Source organism: Cnephaeus nilssonii (assembly GCF_951640355.1).
Source record: "Cnephaeus nilssonii genome assembly, chromosome: 12".
In the NCBI taxonomy this organism is placed as follows: Eukaryota; Metazoa; Chordata; class Mammalia; order Chiroptera; family Vespertilionidae; genus Cnephaeus; species Cnephaeus nilssonii.
Genome location: NC_137083.1, coordinates 24,838,134 through 24,864,156, shown reverse-complemented (window position 1 = coordinate 24,864,156; position 26,023 = coordinate 24,838,134). Strand labels below are relative to the sequence as shown.

Below are 26,023 nucleotides of genomic sequence, written 5' to 3'. Positions count from 1 at the left end.
ACCAGGAATCAAACCCGCAACCTTTTTGGTGTCTGGGACAATTCTCCAACCAACTGAGCCACCAAGTCTGGACCACTAATAGACATTATTTAAAAACTAAAAAACTATCTCATCATATTATATTATTTCTATTTTATAAAATTACCAATATTGAGAGCAGAATTTAAGGTGCATCAAAAATATTCTGTATTTTACTTACATCATGGGTTAAACAGTATTTTGAGATCTATCCACAGACTTGGTGTATTTTTAAAGAAAAAATGTACTAAGTTAAAACACACACACACACACATCATTTTTAATTGGGGACTGCCTTTAAAGGGGGAAAGAAAGACCATTAGCATAAAAAGAGGGAAAGTAGTTGTAAACCATATTGGAAAATCAATTAGGCAAGCAAAGTAGATTTTTTTTTAAATCTAGGTTTTCTACATCTTCCCAATTCTTTTAATTAAGGCTAGATGAGGAGGCTTCGACTTTATTGAAATGGCAAATGAAGAATAACGGGGAGATAAACCACAGATAAGAAATCAGTAGTAACTGAAAGCCAGCAGGCATACAAATTAAATTTATTAACTGGCATTTTTTAAGTGACCACTGTGTACTGGCAAACACTGCAAAAAGTAGCAGGTTAGTTGTTCAATTGCCACTGGGTAACCAGTTGCTTCAAAGGCTACCTGTAGAGCAGGCACTGCCAACCCCTTTGTTTATCTGACTTCAGTCTCCAGTTCGCTTGTTCCCTTGGTTTAGAGCTGAAAAGCACAAAAAGTACCCTCCTCTCAAGAGACCCTGGGTGCCTAAGGCACAGAGGACAGCCGAGGGACAGAACTTTCTCATGCATACTTTTAAAGATGTCCATATTACCTATGTGTGTTCTTTGCTCAAATAACACGTTAAAAGAAAAAAGGAAAAAAAGGATTGGGTTAAATGATTTTTTTAAATTGGAACAAGATGCCTTTCTCAAAGTGTTTTTCTTAATCTCTTAAGCAAGGAAATGATGAGTAAAACAAGATTTGAAAACAAAAGGCACCTAAGCATGGACACAAAAGTGAGGAGCAAAAGTGCCACTTTCAGTTTTTAAAAACTACGTGACATCAGTTTTACTGATTCCTCTTTGAGAGACGTTATCAATGACTCAGGAACATTTTAACATGTTCTTCCGCTCAGTTACAAATCCTACGTTTTGGACCCACACAGAAACCTTTTTTGATGTAACTGTAACATAAGCTACTGGCAAAGCAAACATGAAGTGACTGAAGCAGCTTTTATCATGTTTTTAAAAATAAAATTATTCATGGAGTGGGCAAGAGGAAATAGAATACACAGCCTTGAGCCAGAATATCACACATGCACACAACAGCCAACATTAATATCTGCTGCGCCAGCTGAATTCAAATTAACCCAATTTTACATGTTAATTAAACCAGCTATTTTCTTCTTATTGTATTTTTCCTTCTTAAATAGTAGAGTCTACAAGTGATTCCCAACAGACTTGTTCCAACAACAATGACATATTCATTTACTTCTATTATGACCATACAATACAGTAACTGAGCAGTAATTTTTCACAGTCAATTACGTGTGTGGTTCTTTATGCTTAAAGATGCTGAAATAATGTGTACTACAGAGCCATATGCCCGAATCTCCAAGTCTGCCTGCCGCAGTTGCCGGGGTAACACATTTTCTCTCCGGTTTAGCATAACCCTTCATTGAATATCATTAGCTGTCATTAAATAGCAAACATTAACATGAACTTCAATATACTACTTAGATAGAGTCATTTTACCCATATAAACAAGTGCTCCATCATTTATAAGAAGCTTAAAATTGATTATGCTTTTCTGTATTTAAGACCATAAAAAAGAAAAGAGAAAAAAAAAGTGCCCACGTGTTGATTCCAAATTGAATTTGCAGAAATTTCTGTTACCAAAAGGGAACTCAGACCTAGTTTCAGGGGTAACAATTCTCATCAACACGGTCATAATAGTCAAGGGAAGCATAGGAAGATCGGGTTTAAAAATTTATCCGAAGTTGTAAAATATTTCCATCAATTTCATCTCAACCAAAGACTGTTACACCCTCCTTTCTGAGGGTGGGGGGAGGCACTTGAGTTCAGTAACAATAAATTTGTTGAATAAGGCATTTAAAAACCAAAGCACATAGTGATAAATAGAAGGCACAGGATACACTGTGCATTACTTAAAGTATCTGAAATACTAAAAATGCAATGGAGTGTCCTCTAGTTTAGATATGGTGATACATGGTTTACACAGGCTGTTCTGGAGCAATGCCAGCGTTAGGAGTAGCAGCCATTCCCAATAATTTCCATCAGCCCCTCATCCCATGCCACCCGAGCAAGCATCTGTGTCTAGGAAAAACCATGTGCTTGCTTTACAAACAGCCTCAGCCCTAAGAGCTCTCCCTTCCCAAACGACATTACCACTTTTAAACCCTGAAATCATAATTTTCCTGAGACACATCATAATTCCATGTAAAGCTAAACGCTCAGCCTCTAAGCAACTGCAACCTGTGCTCTATCATCTGCATTTCAAAGGGCCTCCAACTTTTCCTTGTTAAAGGACACACACAAAAACAAAAGGAACCATCAAAAGGCAAAGCTACCTCCAATACATTTTCTCACCTTTCCCTCTACAGGAGAAAGGCAGGCTCCAAAATCCTAGAAGTGGGGGCGGAAGAACTGGTTAAGGTTCGGGAGGCAGCCCCCAAACTGTCCACAGTCAACATAAGAATAACTAAAAGAGAAATCTCTGCCAAGAAGCAATGAGTTCTTGGTAATGGGGATTGAGATCCCAGGTACTACAATTATGGCGATGAACTGGGATCTTTTTCTTCTTCCAACATCTGTTTCCTAATCCCAAGTAAGGAAGAAATGGCCACAGGAAAGGGAGTGACTTAGCCTTGGCTAGTTGTATGTTCTTACCTCCCACTGATCCACAGTTATTCACGCAGCTGTTTGCAAAGGTGAATGGAACCTCAATCACCATGTTCAGTGCAGGGGTGGAGATGTGGTTAGCAAAGAAAAAAATTATGTGATAGTAAATGTATATTCCGTTTTGGTTTCAGCACTCTGCTTTGAAATGAGGTTAATCATGAGGAACAAATTGATACCAAGAATAAATTTTAGGTAAAATATTTTCAAGATATAATGGAATTAGTATAGATTCCGTTACTTCTCTGAAGCCTCCATGACAATTCCTGTTCTGAATGATGATTATCTAAGACGCTGAAGGATTTCAAGTAAAACTTTAAACTTAAAACTAAATTGTATAAACTATCATTACTGGGAAAAGTAGTCTCGTAACTCAAGAAACATTATTAATGAGAACTGAAATAAAAAGTGATTTCTGCTTACAATATTCTGAGTAAGTCATCTTTCTGGCTTTTACCCCAAATGCAAAATAAACAGAATGCTATTTCCATCCCTATCCCCAATACAGATTAATTAAAAGTTAACTATATGAGCATAATTTGCTTGTCTAAGCACTTGCCAAGATCTAGTAAAGAAAAAAAACATAAGTTTTTCATATTCAACTATGTTTCACAATACTAATGATCATGAACAATGAGTTCACCTATTAACACAGGCCACCCATGAATGTAGATTCCCGAAGCTTACAGTCAAGCTTGTGTGAGAAGGTCCAGGGGGAGACAACAATCAAACATTAAGGTCTTTTGTGAAAATAACGAAAAGTATTTATTATAACTGCCTGAGCCTGGTCTACCTAGGTAAATTTTATTTTACTGCCTGGAAGTACCTATATAAATGCTGAAAAACAGGTAAGGCAAGAAAAATTTTCTGTCCCAATGGATCCAACGTGGTTTCCCATCATCCTATTCCACACAATCTCTGCACCCATTAGCAAGCACTGTTTCTAAGGGTCTCATACAACACCAAGCTTTTTTTAAAGCAGGCAATTACAACACAGAACAGCAACAGTAAAGAACAATCAAAGTTAGAAAGCGGTGGGAGTACTTTATATTTTTGCAAAAGCAAATTAAGCTACAAGACTTGCGAGGCTCTCTGGATTTTTCTAGGTACAATTATTGCTCATTGTGGAAAAGCAACATCAGAGTTTAATGCTTTTTCCTTCAGGAGGTGGGTGACTGTTTCACTTCCTGACTCGCAAAAAAAGAGAGCACTGATCAGAAAACCATAAAGCGATGGGAAGAGGGTTTCAATATGAATCCCATGGCCAGCCAATTCTCAGGGACTTTCAAGGGGTGTCTTCCCCAAATGGAAATGCAATTCCTTTAGTGAGTGTTAAACATTATATTATATTCTAAAGGAATAACGGGAAGGATAGGTGAACTAAAATTTCGTGAAAGAGAAGAGACAGGGATGCATTTATTTAATTCTGCAGCAGAAGGCTGTAACTCCCCAGACCACAAGCCTCAGCAAACACCTTGGCCTTCCCAGGGGGCTGAAGGGGAAGGGCAGGCGTCTCAAACAAGATCAAGAACCTCATCCTATGGGTGGTTTCTTGGTACAAAGAATGGATTTTATAAAAACGTGAACGACCCTAGACTATGTGGTACCAGCCTATTGGGTGAGGATAAAAGTGAAGACAGGAGAAGAAAAAAAGATTTGCTAAAAGTTGCAGCACCTGTTCCAGAGGCAGACTGTGTAAAATGTTAGTGCTCCTGGGAGGGGGGAGGGGGGAATGACTACCAGGGACTTGAACAGGCTGAATTTCAATGTGGAACAGAAAGACAGACTGAGAATCCCATCCCCTCACCATCTTGATAACAATACCTCACACACTCATGGCACGTTATGCATGCATCCATTCAAATTCATTCAAAAGCACGGATGGGGTGCAGCTATGTGCCAGCCACAGTGTTCGAGGACCTGCAGATTCAGCAGTGAACAAAAGAGGCACAATCCCTACCTTCCCGAGGCTTCCAGTCAAGTGTGTGTGAGAAGGTCCAGGGGGAGACAACAATCAAACATTAAGGTCTTTGTTACAAGAGAATCACTATGAGAAACACTATAGTAAAAGGGTGAGTGTTGGGGTTCAACTTAAAACAGTGTGTTCAGGGAAAGCCTCCCTAAGGTGTCATCAGAACAGAACCTTAAGGAGGTGATTATCTTAGGGGAAGAGAAGTGCAAAGGCCCTCAGAATGGGACTTAACACCATCGGCTCCCCTGGTTCTCAGGCTCTTGAATTCAGACTGAATTTCCTCCATAATCACATGAGCCAATTTCTACACCTCTCCCTCTCTGTCCCCACCCTCTGTCACTATATTGAGATCCCTGACTAATACATATGCACATATGCATATACATATACTCTCTCATAGGAAAATAATATAATATAATATAATATAATATAATATAATATAATATAATAATATAATATAATCTATATATAAAAAAGCCTAAGCGACTATCTGACCTTTCAACCGTCCAACTGGTAGCTGTAATGCGCACTGACCACCAGGGAGCAGACGCTCAATGCAGGAGCTGCCAAGCTGTGGTTACTTGGCAGCTGCAGTACTTGGGTGACGCACCCAGAACCAGAGAGGAGGGAACCAGATTCCAGGGTGCATCACCCGAGAACCTCCCTCTCGCAATCCAGGACCCTTCTGGGATGTTGGAGAGCCAATTTTGGCCCAATCCCTGCAGGCCAGGCCAAGGGACCCCACCAGCGCACCAGGCCTCTAGCATAATTTAGAAAGCTTGCATACCTGCCTTTGGGTATAAATAGGGAGAGAAATATAAACATGAATATACATACATACCAATTTACTTATATTTGGGGAAGAAACATCCTATGAAAGGAGAAGCCAAAAACTAAAGTTAATGAGAGTGAACTCTAAGGGGGAAGAGAGAAGACAGGGTAAGAGGGACAGGAATGTTAAGTCAGACTTTTCTGAGGATACCCTGCTTCTGTTATAGTATTCACTTGGGAAGCATGTGTTTTACATATTCAAAAATTAAATTAAGTCTAAAAGAAAAAAAAACCCTTAAAAACTGAAAACAAACTGAAATGAATGAACCTAACCTTATAGCAAGTTGGTGGCAAAACCACATAGAGAAATGAATTATTTTAAACTAGAGGCCTGGTGCACGGATTAGTGCACCGGTGGGGTCCCTCAGCCTGGCTGCACCATCTCACAATCCAGGACCCCTCAGGGGATGTTGGATTGCCGGTTTTAGCTCGGTCCCCACAGGCCAAGCCAAGGGAACCCACCAGTGCACAAATCCGTGCACCGGGCCTCTAGTATGTGCATGTAAGATCTTTGGTTAATCTCTTCCTGCCCTCTTCCCTCCCCTCTTCCCTCTGAGATTCATCAGTCTGTTCCATGTTTCCATGCCTGTGCATTGAGCGTCTGCCCCCTGGTGGTCAGTGTGAGTCATTAGCTATTGGGTGAACGGTCCAACGGTCGCTTAGGCTTTTATATATATAGATAACCTTAGAACACAGTCTTTTCACTGTACATATTTAGTGGGATACATTCTAAGCACAAATAGAGCTTAAAGACATCTTAAACTTCATTCACTAATTAACTGTTAGCAGCAATACTGGTGTTATTTTAAATATATCCTATATCTTGCATATATGTAAGTATGTAAATGCTGCTGGTAACCAAGACTTGCAATGAAAGAATAAAGATGTAAGTAATAATGAAAAATACTTTGAATTTAATTTTGTCTATTGATTAACTTTGAAATCGATATACCAGTATGAACTGAAGACTTTTTCCCCCACTAGCCACTGAAAAGACCCAAAAGCAATGACCACCCAAAAGTAAGAAGCACAGATAGTTGCCAGATTATGGTTTCTAAAAACCCTCCTTTGCTTTAGTAGATAGCTGCCTCCATATCATACATATTTACTGGTTTACATTGTCTATTTGCTACAAAAGAACTATGTGCCAATAAATACCTGTTAAATTGTTGGCGGCGAGAACAGCACCAAGTGTTAGCCAGTGAGGTCAGACCAAACCTTGGTTCAGCAACCTTGGTACTTGAGTTCTGACTAGGAAAGAATTCAGAGCCAAGACTCAAACTATAAGAGAAAGCTTATTTAGAAAGTCACACAGGTAGAAGACGTGAGTGGTAGAAGAAATGGACTCAGGAAACATTACAGAGGTAAAAGAAGGGCCCCTGGAGCTTAGGAGAAAGAAAGAGGCAAGGAAGGGCCTGGGGGGACGGGGTTGGGAAAAGTGCTGGTGTGCTCCATAGAGAGCAGTGCTGAGTCCTGGTCTTCCGGGGATCCCAACAGAATATTCATCAGCTCTCCAGGTGTGTCCTTCCAGGGTCATGGTCTCTGCTGATTGGTGGGAGCCGGGGGAGGGGGTCATTAGCCAATGCAGCTGGTCCAGATGTCTGCTATGGCATAGCTATGGGTCAGAACCTCATTGTCCTGGGAGCTTAATGCTGAAGGGCTATTCTTTGGCCTCCTTGTTTGTTCCCACACATAACTAGCAACACGCCAGGGGAGGAAAGGCCAGGGAAGGGTCCCAACCGCATGACCAGCGAAATGAAAGGTCAGGGGTTCTAAACCACATGATGGGCGATATGCTAGAGGAGTAAAGGTTACCCTGGGGGTGAGGTCCTTGTTTTCCTAGTTTTGCCTGATGCCAGGCACCTAAGGCTTTCCGCCCTGGTGACCCTCTGTACCTGGTCCATCGTCCTTGCTCTGCTCATGTCTAACTGCCTACTACAAAATGAATTAATAATATGAAGTTAACCTAGGTTTTTCCAATATTAAGGTTCTCTCAATTTGTAACACAAAACCATGTTACCTTACCATACATCTTTTATTTCAGATACTAAGTTATTCTACAATCTCTGTGAAAGTTAAAAACCTTCATTAAATTTAATCTGAGACTCTCACTCTATTTAGTAGGAAGTGACTCACTGACAATTATGCCACAATCAATGGGAAAGTAATAGGCACTAAATCTCCTCACGTTTCACTTCAGGAACACCTCACAGCTTAGCACAAGACTTTTAATTTAAGCAACAGCCACAACCCGTGCCTATGACACTCACATTGTTAGAGGAACAGATTCGCAAGTAGCCAGGAAACAGAACTTACACGTGATTTCCCTTCCTTTACAATTTTAGATCTGTGTTGTTGTTCTTTAAATATATTTTTATTGATTTCAGAGAGAGAGAAAGATAGAAACATCAATGATGAGAGAGAATCACTGATCGGTTGCCTCCAGCAAGCCCCACACTGGGGGGTCGAACCCAGAATCCGAGGATGTGCCTTAACCAGGAATCGAACCATGACCTCCTGGTTCAAAGTTCGGCACTCAACTACGGAGCCACATCACCCAGGCTAGATTTGAGTTTTAAATACCTGTGGTGAAGGTAAAGTAAGAGCAGACAACCAAACAAGGAAAGTGGGAAGGAACAGTATTTGCTCTTTCAAACATTTTCGGGGCACCTTCACATGCCTGGAATAATACAGAAGGGTTGGGCCAGTAATGATAAGTATTCTGAGAATATGTGTGCAATGGTACCTCAAGGTTGAGTCTAAGAATATTAAAAGGGAAAGTATTCCAAAAACGATTCCTAGGTTTAAAAAATTTGTGAGGAATGTGGCAACAGTTTTTCCTAAGTCTGTGGGTGTGGATGAGTCGGGGTAGTACTTTTACATTGGCCAAATAATTAGTCTAAGAGGCTAAGAAACTTGCAAAGTGCATCACAACTTGTAAGCAAAGACAGATGCAAATTTCTCATGCAAAGATCTATGTTTTAAATATACATCTTTATTGATTTCAGAGAGGAAGGGAGAGGGAGAGAGAGATAGAAACATCAATAATGAGAATCAATGATTGGCTGCCTAATCAGGAATCAAACTGTGACCTCCTGGTTCATAGTTCAATGCTCAACCGCAGAGCCACGCTGGCTGAACCAAAGCTCTATATTTAATATTCTTCTCTCTACACAGAAAGCTCATGGTAGAGCAGATTGGGCACAGATATTTTTAAAAACTAGGTCCAAATTCTAGTTCACTAGCTATACAACTTGGAGCAAATTATTTAAACTCTGCACCTCCCTCTGGCAGTGACAGGTGAAAGTACCTATCTTAAGGATTTATGAGGATTAAATAAAAAAAAATGAGTGGCAATCGTTAGCACCAGATCTGGAATCTTCTATGTGGTCAGTAACTATTTGTTTCCTTCATCTTTTAGTCTAACCATCTAGGAAGAAAACATCAGCAGAACTCCAACTCCACAGAATATTTTTATTTAAAAGTTCTTCAAGGAACAAAATCGCCCCTCCCCAGGCTTCCTTGCCTCTCTGCAGACCCTTATCTCCCAGGCACACAACCTGAAGCCCACCAGGACTAAGCCCTTTGTGTCCTTTATCCTGGGCATGGTGACTTCACTGGCAACCCGAGACCCCCTGGTTACCCTTTATCACCCACACCTAATCCCCACGGGGCTCTGCACTTCCTCTATTCTGTCGCCATCCCCCACAACCCCTTCCACTGTGCCCTCGAGATTTCAGAATTCACGATAAGCAAAATCCCATGCTCAACCCGTTTGCTGACGGAAATCCCTTTCAGAGGAATCCCCTACATAACCCTCCACATTCTTGCTCTAACCAGTACCTGGCTCTTCCTGAGGACAATGCATCCTCTGCAGCCCCCTCTTTAGCAGAGAGGGACTTTGCTCTGCAGTCCTGGTTGCACCAGGTTTGAGCAGAGTAGGCTCTTCTTTCCTTCTCATTGCCTCTTCCAGAGCATCCCCCAACCCTTCTGTCTTCACCACAGTTTAAATACTCACACCATCTGACTCTATCACTCAGCACCCCTCTTTGTTGCTGTCACCTAAGAACTAGTGATTTATATCCCCACCATGTTTTAATTCCTGGCTAGCTAACACCCTCTCCAACCCTACTCCTATCTTAATTCTTAATATTTTCAGTACACCTATCTTTCAATATGTTAATCCTTCAAACACCTCAGCCTTCCAATTACTTGAATTCCTCTCTTCCAATGATCTTTTCTCCACCCCTTTTCAGTCACCCACTCCCATGGTTAGACTCTAGACTTTTGCCATTACCAGTAACTGCAATATCTCCTTATTTTCAAATTCTTGCATCTCACTTTTTGGCCACGATCTTCTAGTCTTCCTGCTCACTCCCTCTTATACCCCAACTTCAACCATCTTCAACCACTCTGGAACCTACAATTCAGTAAGCTTCCCACCTTCTCACTGCCTCCTACTCCAAGGTCCCCTCTTTGCCCCTTATCAGGATTAAATCTATAGTCAATCATTACAAGCACCTAACCCCCCTGCACTTCTCCCACACAGGATTATTATTCATTGGTTACATCAAGCACTTCCAGGAGCTAAGCAGATGAACTCGCTGGAAAGCTCACAGCTGCCCTAAAATGTCATGACCACAAACCCTCTGGTGAGCCCTCAAGTGGGTCCTGCCCAGCAAACAAGTCCACTCCCTTGCCTATTCACTCTCCCACTTCTAGATGACTACTTGGTATATTCTTCTCTCTCCTCAAACTGCCAACACCTCAACCCGCATCCTCCCTCTCATCTATTTCCCATAGAAAAACCAAGGAAATCATAACTTCCTCTAAATCCCACTACTACATCTATACATCTCTATCCTGTACTCCACCATGCTTCCACGTTTCTTTTTAATATATTTTTATTGATTTCCAAGAGGGAAAGTGAGATATTAACATTAATGATGAGAATCATTGATCAGCTGCCTCCTGCACACCCCCTACTGAGGATCAAGCCCAAAATCCCGGCATGTGCCCTTGACTGAAATCAAACCCGGAACCCTTCAGTCCACAGGACCACGCTCTATCCACTGAGCCAACTGGCTAGGGCGGCTCTTCTACTTTTCTAGCTCAGCATGTCTCAAACTTTTGTGGGGGGTGGGGTGTTTGTTGTTGTGTTTTTGTTAATCCTCACTTGAGGATATTTTGCTTTTCAAAGAGAGTGGAAGGGAGCAGGTAGAGACAGAGAGAGAAACATTGATGTGAGAGAGACACATGGACTAATTGCCTCCCCCCACACGCAATCTGACTGGGAGCAGGAATCCAACCCGCAACCCTTGGGTCAACAGGCCAACGCTTTAACCACTGAGCAACTGATCAGGGTGCATTTCTCAAACTTTTGGATTTCAGGACCCCTTTACATGCTTATGAATTACTGAGGATCCCTAAGAGCTTTTATTTATGTGGGCCATAGCTATCATATATGAGGACTTAGAGCTGATAAATTAAAAAAATATTTATTAATTCATTAAAAAGTGAATAAACCTTTTATATGGCAATATAAGTAACATATTTGTTTGAAAATAACTCTTTTCACCCCAGTCAGGTAGCTCAGGTGGTTGGAGCATTGTCCCCATATGCCAAGGTTGAGGGTTTGATCCCTGGTCAGGGCACACATAAGAATCAACCAATGAATGCATGAATAAGTGAAGCAACAAACTGCTGTTTCTCTCTCTCTCCCTTCCTCTTTCTCTCTCTAAAATAGAAATATGTTTTTAAAGAAAAATAACTATTTTCTAAAACATGTAGTGAGGGGGGAAAAAAGCAGTTTTATGTCTTTGCAAATCTCTCAAATGTCTGACTTCATGGAAGGCAGCTGCATTCAATCTGCTGTAATATGTTGGGTTGGATGAAGGATACAGAGCAGCTCAGCCTTCCACAGACCATAGTGAGACAGTGTATTTCCATGGCCGTTTTAGACCACTGTGGGTATTCTTCTATGGTACAACACCAAATCCCCCAAAGTGGCAGTTTTTTAAAGATCCGTTGCAATGTGGAACCTGAAACTGTACCAGTGAACTTTTCCCATTCTGTTTTATTAAAATCCATGCGTCTTGCCTGCACTCTGAATAGACTTTTTACCCCATGCATAACACCATGTCTTGTCAATTGGAAAATATGTTTTTCCCTAAGTTATGTAGATCTTCCAAATGTTGGCAGATTTCATTACACTGTATTAAAAAATCACATCATTAATATCATCACTAATCATATCAAAAAAGTCTTTAAGTATTGGGAAGCTGTCACATCCAAATTTTAATTCTTTCAAATAAAAAGGATGATCCATGATATGGAAAATGACTAACTCAGCTAGCAACTCAAAACAACTGATCAAGTTCACTTCCTCAGACAACCGTCACAGGACAGTGAGAATTCTAAAATGACGTGGACTCGAGGGTGAGCGTGAATAAAAATCTGTGATTTTTACTGCTTCTTCAGAAACGTTCTGAAGCGGAATCAGCATCCTCACCGTCACGACCGCGGTCCCTGTGAATGTGTGCTGGAGACGAATATAGTGATGCTCAGACTGGCTTGCTGGCACTGCGTGGCTGATGTTCGGGCACCAGCAGTTTTACCCACCAGTGCTTCTAGGACCGTCCTTTCAAGAATGCACAGTGACAAAGGCAGATCACAACTTAACATTATCATAAACTGTTCTGATCTCAGGACTCTCGGAAAAGGTCTCAGAAACTCCCGGGTGCCACTCCCCACACTTTGAGAACAGCTGTTTTGTATGACCTCTCCGTGTCCTCACAGGAGGCCACCCCCTCACAGACAATACACTGGAAGTACTTCCTTTTCTCTTCTACAGAGTCAGCCCCATCAGCATACATGAGGGTCATCTAGCCACCTTTAAAAGACCCTTCCTTCACCTTCCTCCCCCTCCGGCTAGGGCCCCATTTCTCACCTTCCCTTGACAGCAAAACTCTCTCAAAAGGGCCTGGATTGTATGCAGAAGCAGGGGCGGGAGGAGGAGGGCTGTCCTACATATGAATGAGAAGTGAAATCAGCACCTCGACATTAATCAACCCTTTCTGGAATTAAAAAGAAAAATAAACCCAGGCACCTGACATTCCCAAAGGTTGTCTAATATACCAGCGACATAATACAAACCTTTTTAAGAATTCTTTTTTAATTTGCTCCTTGCAGACAGTGTCTAGCCACCACATTGCACGCACCCCCTTATGATTTCAGACATCAAATATTAACACAAGTGAGTAATGCAAAAAGAAAGGGGGTTAATCAGACACCTTGAGAGAAAGAGAAAAAAAAAATAACACTGATTCAATGAGAGCTGCTAATGAGGCTTTTTGTTTTGGGAGATTAATTTGGGAGTCTGATGACTAAGAAGAAAATTTAAGCTTTGCAGGTGACTGCTGGTGATTATGATCGAGTTCTTTTAAAAAAAAAAAAGTGATGCCTTTGCTTAATTCTACAGTTTATGAATGTCGTGTGTTTATCTGAAATCTGTGTCCACCCTGGAAGTGCAGAAAACGTGCCTTGTCAGCAGCGTGAAAGAACTCCTCGTGTGGATTCTGGACTATATTGGACAGAGGATGAGTATTTCAGACTGTGCACTGCTGATGTTTCAATACATTCCCCTAATACTCTTTAAGCACTGCCTCTGTAAACCTCATTAGCTCTCAGCATGCGGCCAGGCCTGGATTTCATCGCCACAGCCTCCCAAAGTGCAAACAGGTATATAAAGATGATTTTATCATCATCAACATTATATGATCCTCCACCTTGTGAAGTATTTAAAAGGCCGTGTTTTTTTTCTTTCTCAGAAGGATAGGTAGCAAACATGGAAAAGGCAGACAACACACTTTATTGATACAGCCACCCATTTTGAAACCCTAGATTTCTTTTTCATCTTTTCATCTTTGACGCCTTTATTCCTCCTGCCTCAAAATGGGATTTGTCCCAGGTCTGCGTCTCTAGACTTGGAATAGAAAGGAATTACTTGTGCATGCTGACTCCATTACTACCATTCTGATTCAACAAAATGGGTGCTGACAAAGTAATAAGATGGACATGTCAGCTTGTCATTAAGAAACCAGAATTCCTGTCCTAGCTGGTTTAGCTCAGTGAATGAAGTGTCGGACTGTGGACCTGTGGACCGAAGGGTCACATGTTCAATTCCAGTCAAGGTCACGTACCTTGGGTGCAGGCTCTCCCGCCTTCCCCCCACCACCCCAGCCGGGTACCTGGTCAGGCGTGTTCAGGAGGCAACCAATCGATGTGTTTCTCTCACATCAATATTTCTCTCTGTCTTTCCCTCTCTCTTCCACTCTCTCTAAAAAAAATCAATGGAAAAATATCCTCGAGTGAGGTATTGGAAGGAAGGAAGGAAGGAAGGAAGGAAGGAAGGGAGGGAGGGACCAGAATTCCTGACATCCCCTTTTGCAGAGAAGAGCCAACTTTTGTTTCATCGTGGAGTGCAAAGATAGAAATAGGCCTTTTACCCCATGCATAACACTTGAGATAGAACACGTTTTTGTGGTCAATTTGTACATGATCCTAGCACGCCGGTTAGATGCCGGAGCCACCCAGTGCCCACTTCACACACGCAGGAATTGGACCTGTGACAGGCAGGGAGCATCCTGAGCCCAGGAGGCCAGGCACCCAGCACCTCCGGATTATTCAGGCCCCATTTCATCTTTCCGGGTGAGGACATCAGGTACTAGTGGAAACAGCCTTTGAGCACAAGACCTCTCTAATAAGCATCAGTTAATACCCAAAACAAACCACAAAGAGAAACAAGTTTGCTTGAACAAACGGACATACTCACAACCGTTATTCTTACCTTGTTCTTAGGAGGTAGCTGTGTGAACAATGTATAAAAATTACACTTAGATGAGAAACAAAGAAAGCTTCATTCCTATTTTAAACAAAGACGTTCGGATAACTAAATGTAAAAGACATCAAAACCACACAAACAAATCCAAAGGCAAGCAGAGAATCCACACTCTTCAGCTAGGGTAAGGGGGCCTGAGAAGGCTTTAGAGACCCTCTCTCCTCCCCCTCCTTCCCCAGGATGCTGTGACAAGCCCTCCTGGCCGGGGAACCCCACCAAACAAAAGGTTTCCAAGCCTGGCCATTCAAAGTTTCCTCTCATTTCCCTCAAGGTGCTTCACAAAATGAGTACAGCCATCATTCAATCTATTAAAACAGTGGACTTTGGGGAAATCTACACACAACAGGCAATTAGAAGGGAGGGGTGAGGACCAGTGAAATCAAAGAGCATTAACAGAGCGTGCTAGCAAAGGCAAATCGCGCCAATCCCGACTCCAATTATGCTCTGATGGCTCTCTACCGCTCGAAGACCCCAAATCCTTAATATGATGTACAAGCTCCCGCACAGTCCTGCCCGGCCCTGTTCTCCCACCACCGTGCCCTGTGGCTTCCACGCGGGGGCCACGCCAGCCTGTGCATTTCTGAATGTGACCAGGGCCTTGGAAACTGCCGGTCCCCATCTGCAATGCTCTGTCTTCTGACCCACCCCACTGCCCATCACCCACCCAAACTCCTATAGTTCAAATGTCACTCATCCTCAGGAAGTCATTCCTGACCTCCCAGCCAGCACGAAGCCCCTTAAACTGTCTCTCCCACCACGTCTCTCCTTCACAACACTTATCACAACGTCAATTCACGTTTCTTCGCGGTTCTCGGATGAACAGCGGTCTGCTCCAGTAAATAAGGAGGGCCAAGGGGACGCCATGGTGTTCCCACTGACCAGTGATCCTCAACACACAGCACAGAGCAGGCACGGAGAGGAGGTTCTCAAGCAGCTGCTGCAGACAGACCGGAGCACTCTGGAAGAAGCTCACGGCATGCAAGGCTGACCAAGTCCCAACCGCAGGAGACGTGAAGTTAGAACCAAGAGTGCCCCAGATAAAGAGGACCCCTTTCCTGGAAGTCCATGCAGTGCACAGGTGTTTAACTTCCATGCTAGAGTTCAGCCAACCTACACATGGGTGAAGCCCTCAGGAGGGGCCGTGCTCTCACGGAGACGCTGTGCAACAGTGTGCAGGAGTCTCTGCCCAGAAAATGCCTAGATCTAGCCAAAAGCTACCACACCACTAGGAAAAAAAGCTGTTTGGGGGGGAGTCAGGCTAGTTGGTCTCTGTCCCCAATAAATTCTTTGCAACCACGGGCTTTCTAATCACCCAGAGAAAATAGCTATGTGAGGGTATTCATTTCCTAGGGTTGCTACAACACAGTGCCACAAATGGGGTGGCTTAACCAACCAGAAATTCATCCTGTCACAGTTCTGGGGAGCAGAAGCCTGAAATCAAGGTGCCAGCAGGGTCACCCTCCCCACAAAAGGAGATGCTTCAGGGGCGAATCCTTTCTTGCCCCTTCGAGCTTCTGGTCGCTCCAGGTGTCCCTGGCTTGTGGCCACATCACTCCAATCTCTGTGGTCACAATGACTCAAGGAAGAGTGGTTGATTAGGGATGATGATTTTGAGACTTGTGAACTTGACAAATGCTGTGCTTCCAAAGAAAGGGGAAAGGAAAGCACTGCAGTTTTCCATTGAGAACAGATGTGTGATTATCGCTACCTGTGAAATAAACACTGAGGCATTGTGGGTCAGGGTCAGGGTTAGGGAAAATGGTACGTGAACACCTGAATGGCCTTGGGCAGGCCTAGCCTCGAACACTGGCCCGACTAGCTCAGTAAGCTTAAATAACTTGGATAAGTTCTTCAATTTGCTTCGTCCCCTTGGGAAGACTTATCACAATATATATGGTGAGCTATAAAATAGTTCTATCTTTACACCCAGGAATCTTTCTCTTTGAATTTCTTTCTAAGGAAGTAGTTAAATGAAGGGGGGGGGGGAATATTCACTCCAATATTATCTATTTCAGAAAACTAGAAATTGAAATAACTCTGTAAGGGCAGAATTTCATACAGCAGTGTACATGAATTTGATAGGAAATGCTGAAACTATTTAGCACTGCTCATATGAACAGCATACGGAAATATAAAAATTAACTGACACAATCTAAAAGATTACAAAAGAGAGTTACAATTAATGTGGATTCAAATTATGAAAAATATCGATGCACATTAACAAATCATGGAAGATACTAAAATGTTCCAAATATCTGTGTCAAGATAAGATTATGGGCGGTTGGTTGTTTTGTTTTCCCTTTTGAAACGGAGGTGCTCACTCTTACTACTGTTTTTGCAACTGGGGGAAGAAAGTTAGCCAGAGGGCAACAAACTGAGGCCATCGGAGATTTTCTCTGTCACAGTGAAACACTGGGATTTAAGATAACACGAAACCTGAAAGGAAATGTCAGGTTAAAGAGGGTTGTGAGATTACGAAGGAAGAGGCGGCTGGGAACATTGGAAAGGTCAAGGTCTGTGCAGCCAGACAAGCCTGGACGCCTTTTGGCAGAAAACTGCCTGATTGCTGAGCTCCTCAGCTACCTCATCTGCGAAACCAGGAAAACAAAGCCGACATTTCAGATGTGTTATAAGCTCTTGGAAAAATGTTATTTTTATTATGTTATGTTACATTCTACAGGTAAAATGTATGTCACCTTGTTACATCTAATGAATTTAAGGCTATGTTTTCTGAAGGTATACATGTAAAAAGAAATAGAAAAATTGAATGGGGGTGAGGATGGAAAAGAAGGCAAAGTACATTAGAAGGTATTACAATTACATAAATTAATGCCCACAAATACATTAATTACAAACCAAAATGCTCACTGAGAGAAATAGAAAATAAAAGACAGAAAAATCCTACTATGCTGTTTAAATAGGAAATGTCACTATGAACTTTTGACCTTTCTAAAGTGTATTTCCCAGCTCTTCCCACTGAAAAGAAAGAGCTGCAATAACACCCTCGTAACAATAAGCCAGCGCTCCATTTTTGCCTCGAAGCACCACTCCGATTTAAAAAGAATCAGGGCTTCTTAGAGAAAATAGCGATTTCCAGGTCCGAGGGAGGAAACACCCACGGTGGGCCTAGAGCATCTTACTTGCCAAAAGCAAGGAGCACTCAAAGGCTAAGGGACAGGAGCCAGCCTGAAGGGACACCCTGACCACACGGGGACAATTTCAGGATCTAAGGGAATAACAGCAATAGATTACAATATAATGCATTTAAAATAAACAAATCCATGAATTTGTACTGATATAAGAAGTGAAGAGAGAAAGAAAAGGTAATGGAGGTAAGAAAGCTTTCCTTGACCAAAGAATGGCAAACAATAAAGACGGGATTTTTTTTTTTTATCACCATTTTTCAAACCCCAGTGTAATAACTGATTCAGAAAAGGATTGTCATGGATGCTGAAACTATTGGGTGAAAAGTTGCTATGAAACAAGACCTCCACACATTCTCAAAGTATTCTATATACTAATTACAAAACAAAAACGGCCCCATACGGTGGAAATACCTAGTGGATACCACCGTTAGCAACTGATCAAACGTAGAATCATCAATGCTGGGACAGCGTGCCTCCTGAGAAGATACAGCAGGTAGTACAGAGTCTGTCCTAATCTGCACCCCAAAGTTTAACAGGCATGTGTGGAGAAAGAATCAGACAAATCTAGAATGTGGGACCTTCAACAAAATCACTGGGCCAGGATTTTAAAAGTTAATGTCATGAAAAAACATTAAGAGGCAAGGATCTGTTTCAGATTAATACAGCCCTGGCCAGTGTGGCTCAATGGTACAGCATTGGCCCACACACCGAAGGGTCAAGGGTTTGATTCCCTGTCAAGAGCACATACATTCTGGGCCCCGGTAAGGAGGCAACCAATCGATGTATCTCTCTCACATTGATGTTTCTCTCTCTTCCTCTCACTCGCTCGCTCGCTCTCTCCCTCTCTCTCTCTCTCTCTCTCTCTCTCTCTCTCTCCCCCTCCCTCCCTCCCTCCCTCCTTTTCATTCTGTCAAAAAAAAAAAAAAATCAATGGAAAAATCCTCTAGTGGGGATTAACAAAAAGAGAGAGAGAGAGAACAACTAAATGTAATATAAAAACCTTAACTGGATTCTGGATTTTAGAAAAAGGAGATGAGGCATTTGAGAGAGGAGGTGGACAGAGAGATCTGGCATATTTGAAAATGGGCTGCATATCAAATGTTATTTGGCATGATTATTAATTCTCCTAGGTATGATCATAGTGTGGTGGTTGTGTAGGAGAATGTTCTTAGTCTTAGAAGATAAATGCTCAAGTCTCATGACGGCTGCAATTTACAATTTAATAGTCCAGCCAAAAAAGGAAATTATGCGTGTGTACGTTTGTGTGCAGAAAGTATGAATGTAAAAGCAGAGGACAAAGGTGGAAAACTGTTAACAGTCAGTCAATCCAGATGAACGGCATGTATTGGGTGTTCATTGCGTTCTTCCAATTTTTGTGTCGTTTAAAAAATGTTAAACTATCAAGTAAGGAAAAGAAAAAGATCTTAATCATTGAGTCAGATAATTTATGTTGCATAAGTTGGTCACCCTTCGTCTGAATCATTCACACCAAATGTATGAAGGCAACCAAATTTTCTCCAAAAAAAAATGTTTGCTAGATTAATTCTATGTCCTATCTAGCTTTTGCTTTCGTAGACTAGTATGAAATATATTTCAGCCTCTCCTTGTACCACCTAGCAATGACCCCACCTTGGGGTTGTGATAGAACACAGAAGTAACCCCAATAACTGCTACTGGGTCAGAGAGAGAAGGCATAACCCAGCCATCCTCCAGGATACAATAACAAGTGTAACTGCCAATGTCCACCCCACTCCTTGCTACTCTGCAAGACCTTCATTTTAGAACAGGTCATTTCCACGAGTGATGGGACAACCGATAGATAACTAAGAAAAGGGAAGTGCTGGTAAGAACGGAGAGCATTCACGGTACAACAAGAGATTTCATGTCGGCTGTACCTCAAACCAATGCATGTGGGAAAATCAGACAAGTGACAGATAAAGGCACAGAGCTAGAAAAAGCCACCCCAGAATGGCAGGTAACTGTACTCTGTCCAAGGGCTAGGTGCTGGCAAGCAGCAAGAGCGGAAAGCTGGGAGGCCCACCACGGTTTATACAGAGAGGCTGGTTCCTGTAGGTTATATCTGGCTATGAGGGGGGTTTACACAGAGAGACTGGTTCCTGTAGGTTATATCTGGCTATGAGGGGACACTGGTGTTCATATCAGTGAGGGTGCGGAGTCCAAACTTCTGCACTTTGTGATAAAAGCCGACTGCGATCTTAGACAGCTTAGGCAAGACTCCTGTTTAAAATGTAAACCGAGAAGGCTGGCAGGAAAAACAATCCCAAGGCATTCTGCCAAGTGTCCTACTGAATTTTCGATGGTTCGGTCTTTCTTTTCCAGCTTGGTTAGCACGCTTTGCATGGGGATATGGAATCCTACTACTCAGTCCGTTACTAGTAGCATTTAATCACATGTTAGATTTAAAAGTTATTGGAGCAGAGGGAAATATTAGAGAAAAGTTATATTCTTAGAGCTATGTTTCATATTTACTCACAATTTTACAGTTCCTTTGAAAAATACCAACATAAATACAAACACTCTGGGATATCTTCATACCACTTATCAACTACAACAGTCCCATGAAATGATAAATAGTGCTTTAAACTGTATTTAAAAAATACACATGCGAAACCCCCATCTGTGATACAAATGCGGAAGGAAATATTAAAGTTATTATTTCTAAAATAATGTATTACTTATAATAGGTAGAGAAAAATGCTCTTAAGAGATGGGAAGTGTATGCAGACTTCCTAATTTTTAAAGCAACAGAAAGCGGTTTCAAACAAAAATATTAAATGAGATAATAAGAAATAAACATACCCATCTTTGGTTTGGTCCACCACACCGCTTAAAAGTTCCACAGTCTTTGGATTAGGCTGGCTTTCTCCAAAAATGTTCAAATAGCGAGTGACAAAGTCATTGGGAGACATGAAAAATTCACCATTTTTCTCAATGCTTGCATACTGTTTTTAAAAAAGAGAGAGAAGAGGTATTTTATTCTTGAAAGTACACAATCGTGAGATTAATATGTGGAAAAGCTGAAATAGTCAAAGGATAACATATTAGATAGGATAATATTCTCTTCACAAAGAGTTATTTTCCATCACTTCAAAGAAAAAGCAAAAACATAAGTACGCCAAGGTTCCTGTTTATACCAGTGGTTCTCCACTGGGGGCAGCTTAGCCTGATCGACAGCTTGCGAAGGTCAATGGCCCCTAGTAGCTGAGTACAACCAGCGAGGAGGAGCCCTGTCTGTGTGTTAACCCGCCTTTCTGCAGGTGGAGTTCTCCAGCTCTGAGCTCCCTCTGCTTGTCAATATTTCCCCCACAGGGGACATCTGGCAGTGTCTGATGACCATTTTGATTGTCATAACTCGGGGAGAGGGATGCTACTGGCACCTCACTAGTAGAGGACAGGGGTTCTGCCGAATGTGGCACAGTGCACAGGACGACCTCCTACAACAGAGTGTCCAGCCCACAATATCAACAGTGCTGAGGTTGAGAAACTTTGGATTACAACCTATGTCTTGTTCTTTAGCAAGGATATAGGGCTTTTATTAAAAGTGGGATTAATTATGAAGTCATAGATGAATATAATCTAACCAGAAGCCCGGTGCACAAAATTTGTGCACGGAGGGGGGTTGTCCCTCAGCCCAGCCTGTACCCTCTCCAATCTGGGACCCCTAGAGGGATGTCCGACTGCCCGTTTACTAAACGGGCAGTCGGACATCCCTCTCACAATCCAGGACTGCTGGCTCTCAACTGGTTGCTTGCCTGCCTTCCTGATTGCCCCTAACCGCTTCTGCCTGCCAGCCTGATCACCCCCTAACCACTCCGCTGCCAGCCTGTTTGCCCCCAACTTCCCTCCTCTGCCGGCCTGGTCACCCCTAACTGCCCTCTCCTGCAGGGTTGATCACCTCTAACTGCCCTCCCTTGCAGGCCTGGTCCCTCTCAACTGCCCTCCCTTGCAGGCTTGGTCCCTCTCAACTGCCCTCCCTTGCAGGCCTGGTCCCTCTCAATTGCCCTCCCTTGCAGGCCGGGTGCCTCCCAACTGCCCTCTCCTGCTGGCCATCTTGTGTCCACATGGGGGCAGGATCTTTGACCACATGGGGCAGCTATATTGTGTGTTGCAGTGATGATCAATCTGCATATTACTCTTTTATTAGATAGAATAGAGGCCTGGTACAGGGGTGGGGGCCAGCTGGTTTTCCCTGAAGGGTGTCCCTGATCAGGGTAGGGTTCCCTTGAGGTGTGAGGCGGCCTGAGCGAGGGGCCTGTGGTGGTTTGCAGGCTGGCCACGCCCCCTGGCAACCCAAGGGGAGGCCCTGGTATCTGGAATTTATTTTCCTTCTACAATTGAAACTTTGTAGCCTGGAGCGGAGCCAAGCCTGGGGCTCTCTCCGCGGCGGCAGCTATTTCTGTTGGGGTTATAATTGAAACTTTGTTGCCTTAAGCGGGTGGGCCTGGCCAGGGTGTGCGGAAAGCTTTGCTTCCCCTGTTGCCGGTGGCAACCCTGGCCTGCTCTCTCAAGCTCCATTCTGACGCCATTTCTGTTTGAATTTGTTTACCTTCTATAATTGAAACTTTGTAGCTTGAGTGGAGGCTTAGGCCTGCAATGGCTCGAGGAAAGCTTGTTTTCCTCTGTTGCCTGGGAAACCTTGCTCTCTGTGGCTGTAGCCATCTTGGATGGGTTAATTTGCATACTCGCTCTGATTGGATGGTGGGTGTGGCTTGTGGGCATGGCTTGTGGGTGTGTCGGAGGTATGGTCAATTTGCATATTTGTCTATTATTAGGTAGGATTCTTTTGCCCATTTCTGCTTCAAGGACATCAACGATGTAAGAAAGGGTGACAAGGCACCCTCTCCCTCCAGGGAGCACACTCGCACTCCTCCCTTCCCCCTATCCTTCCCTCCTCCTCCCCCCCAGGCATGCATCTCCTAACCTCTAAGGGACCCAGGAGACTTGCAACCAGGGGAGCAATGGACAGAGGCAGCTCGTCCGGGCTCACCCCCGAACCTGTCTCCAAGGCCCCGTTTTCCCTGACTTCCCAGTGAGCTAAAGCAGCCCCGCCTAGGCTCCCCTGTTGCTTCTTCTGTGCTAAGCCCTTCCTTGTTTCGCTGTCCCCCGCTTTAAAAATGTACCCTCAAAGTAAAAATCCAACAAAGGAAGGATGACAAACAGGCTGAGCTGGAAGAGACTGTTAACGGCATGGCTTCTTGTGGGGCTGTAGGAAGGGGGTAGGAAACGCTGCTCTAGGAGAGTCCTCTTCATTCTGGAGCAGAAATGGTCAGGAAGGATTAGGTGGCGTGTGACGGTTTTTCACAGCGTTCCCCAGGTCTGGCCTTCAGGGTGTTCCACTCCAGTTCATGTAGCTGGGACCTGCTCATTCCTGCTTTGTGGAGCCCCGGGTGCTGCGGGAAATGCTGAGAAACGACGTAGGCATCGTATGGTTTCCTGTGGCGCAGGAAAGGGCCCCTGGGTCCTGGAGACACAGCCGTGATTTGAGGGATGTGGAGGAGGGGGGACAGTGAGCTACACAAAGAACAGGGATAGACGGGGGACAGAAGCCACACTGATGGCCAAAGAGAAAGGGGAGCACAGTGAGTAGCTTTTACAAGTGACCTGAGCCTCTCCCCTAACAATTTTGAGAAGTTTTAATACCATTAAGCATATACTTATGAAACAGGAAGGCTTTTAGGATTCCTTGCACAACCCAATATGATATGAATGTGATGGTTAATTTTGTGTCAACCTGACTGGCCAGCAGGTGCCCAGATTAAACATTTCTGGGTGTGGCTGTGAAAGTGTTTCTGGGTGACATGCACCTGAATCCGTGGACTCAGTAGTGGACTGCCTTTCCCAGGGTTGGACGGGCATCATGCAATCCACCGAAGGCCTGAGAGAGCAAAAGTTGGAGGAGGGAAGAATGGGTCCCTTTTTCCCTGCCCCCTTGCTTGAGCTGGGACATACGTTTTCTGGGCCTCAGACTGAGATTTACATAATCAGCTTCCTTGGTTCTCAGGCCTTCAGACTTGAACAAATTACATCACCAGTTTTCCTGGGTCTCCCGCTTGCAGACATCATGGGACTGCTCAGCCTCTGTAATGGATGGCGTAGGCCAATTCCTTATAATAAATATGGATGGATGGATGGATGGATGGATGGATGGATGGATGGATGGAGCTAGAGATGAAGATCTCCTACTGGGGTCCTTATGCTTTCTTGAGAAAAATAATTTTCTGAGATTCGCACGGGAGAATGATTTTTATTTGCGTGGTTGACATGCCTATACTATTTGGCCTTCCCTTTGCTCCTTTCCTGTTATTAATGACTAGGTTAATTACAATGGTATCAAATACACATCTGTTTAAATCAACATGAATCAGCATCAAAAGTGTTAAGCAGACAACAAAATTCATGTTAGAAGCAAAACTGACCACACCTAGACTTTAATTTCCACACCCGGACAAAACATTAGCCAGCACTTACCTCAAGAACAGCCTGCATAATGAAGCTCCATGGCCTTATGGAGAAATGTTTACACCAAGTCCTGCCCTACTTACCATTCCAGTATCATTGCCCAAAACCCTTTGCTCTGGGCCACCCCACACTCCTGGTACTCTTATAGAGCACAAGCTCTCCCTGTGCCTGGAACGTTCTTCCTTTGTCCCAGAATCCTCGTCTTCCTTCTCCGTTTGATAAATAAACACCTACTCATCTTCAAATGCAGCTCAACCACCACCACCTCCCTATAACTTCAATGACTCTCTCCAGGGAGATATAAATTAGCCCCTTATCATCTTCCTGCTAATTAATGCTATATAATGCTTATCATCCATATAATGGCTTTATCTTTTTATTACACTTTACCTTTTTATTGCTGTGAAATACTTAAGTGCAGGTGCCATAATTTATACACTTTTATATACCCCATACCTCTCACACTACTTAACATACAGTAAACACCTTCAAAAAAAGAAGAAAAAAAAACTAAAGTAGAAATTACTTTAACTCAAAAACACAAAATAAGCCAGTATCGGGCCCATTTTAGTCCTCCAGGACCCCTCTCTCCTTATCTGCCTCGGTTCCACTGGCTCTCCCATCTCCACAGCTGCCAGGTCCCCTGCTACCAGCACCTCTGTCCAAGGGAACAATGATGCTTCTCTTCACATCCCCCAAGCTACAGAAGAATCCTCTACCAGCCTCCTAACAGAGAGAAGGGGCTGGGATATTTATTAGAAAGAAAAGTCAGGAAAAAGTCAGAAAATCCGCCAAGTAGTCAGGTTTACAGAATGCTTATGGCTGATCCATAATTAACTATAAAACCCAGCCACAGCGGAGACGTGCCTGGCACAGTCCCCAGGGCGCCTCGCTCCTATTCTTCCTCCACCACAACACCGTCTGCGTCTGCGGTAGATGGTAAACAAGAGATCCTCAGCGTGCTGAGCCAAGGATTTGCATCGGTACCACACTACCCAGGCCTGATGAGGTCACCCGAACCTTTGCCAGATCCACAATCCCTTCCAGAAACTGCTGACCGCTGTTTTCTTCAGGGACAGTTCTCCCACATCATCCCCTCGGACTCGAAGTCATACTGAAGTCTGGCTCAATGGTCAGGTAGTCCTCACCACCCCCTAGGGAGGACAGACAACACCTCCCTATTTGGTTCCATAGATTCCACCCCAGCCCACAGGCCCACTTACCCAGAAACCCCACAGCTGGCACTCCAAAACCCCGCATGGAATTCCTACCCTCCCCAGAGTCTACTTGACCAATCTGATTTGTTTCTAGTATAGACTTTCCTGCTACTGAGAAACCACATCTGGAAAGGACATATTGTCCCAAAGTAGGATCTTAACCTAGCCTTGCCAGCTGCCACACGGCCTCAAAAGGTGGACACCGCATTTACCTGGAGCCTCTCCACTGATTACGCCAAAAGACTAGTGAGGCCCTGACCGGTTTGGCTCAGTGGATAGAGCGTCAGCCTGCAGACTGAAGGGTCCCAGGTTCGATTCCGGTCAAGGGCATGTACCTTGGTTGTGGGCACAGCCCCAGTAGGGGGTGTGCAGGAGGCAGCTGATCGATATTTCTCTCTCATCGATGTTTCTAACTCTCTATCCCTCTCCCTTCCTCTCTGTAAAAAATCAATAAAATATATTAAAAAAAAAAAAAAAGACTAGTGAGTATACCTAGATGCATCATCTGCTGAGACACTCTGAAAGCTGTTC

The 26,023-nt window shown here is 43.5% G+C and overlaps 1 protein-coding gene across 1 annotated transcript in view; it reads right to left on the bottom strand.

Annotated features, from left to right (window-relative positions):
- The window catches only part of SLC25A13 (solute carrier family 25 member 13), a 161,184-nt gene that overhangs the window by 109,919 nt on the left and 25,242 nt on the right, over window positions 1-26,023 (bottom strand). The window contains exon 3 of the mRNA XM_079786798.1: window positions 20,616-20,758. Coding sequence (XP_079642924.1) covers window positions 20,616-20,758 — 143 coding nt within the window. The remainder of the gene's footprint in view (window positions 1-20,615; window positions 20,759-26,023) is intronic.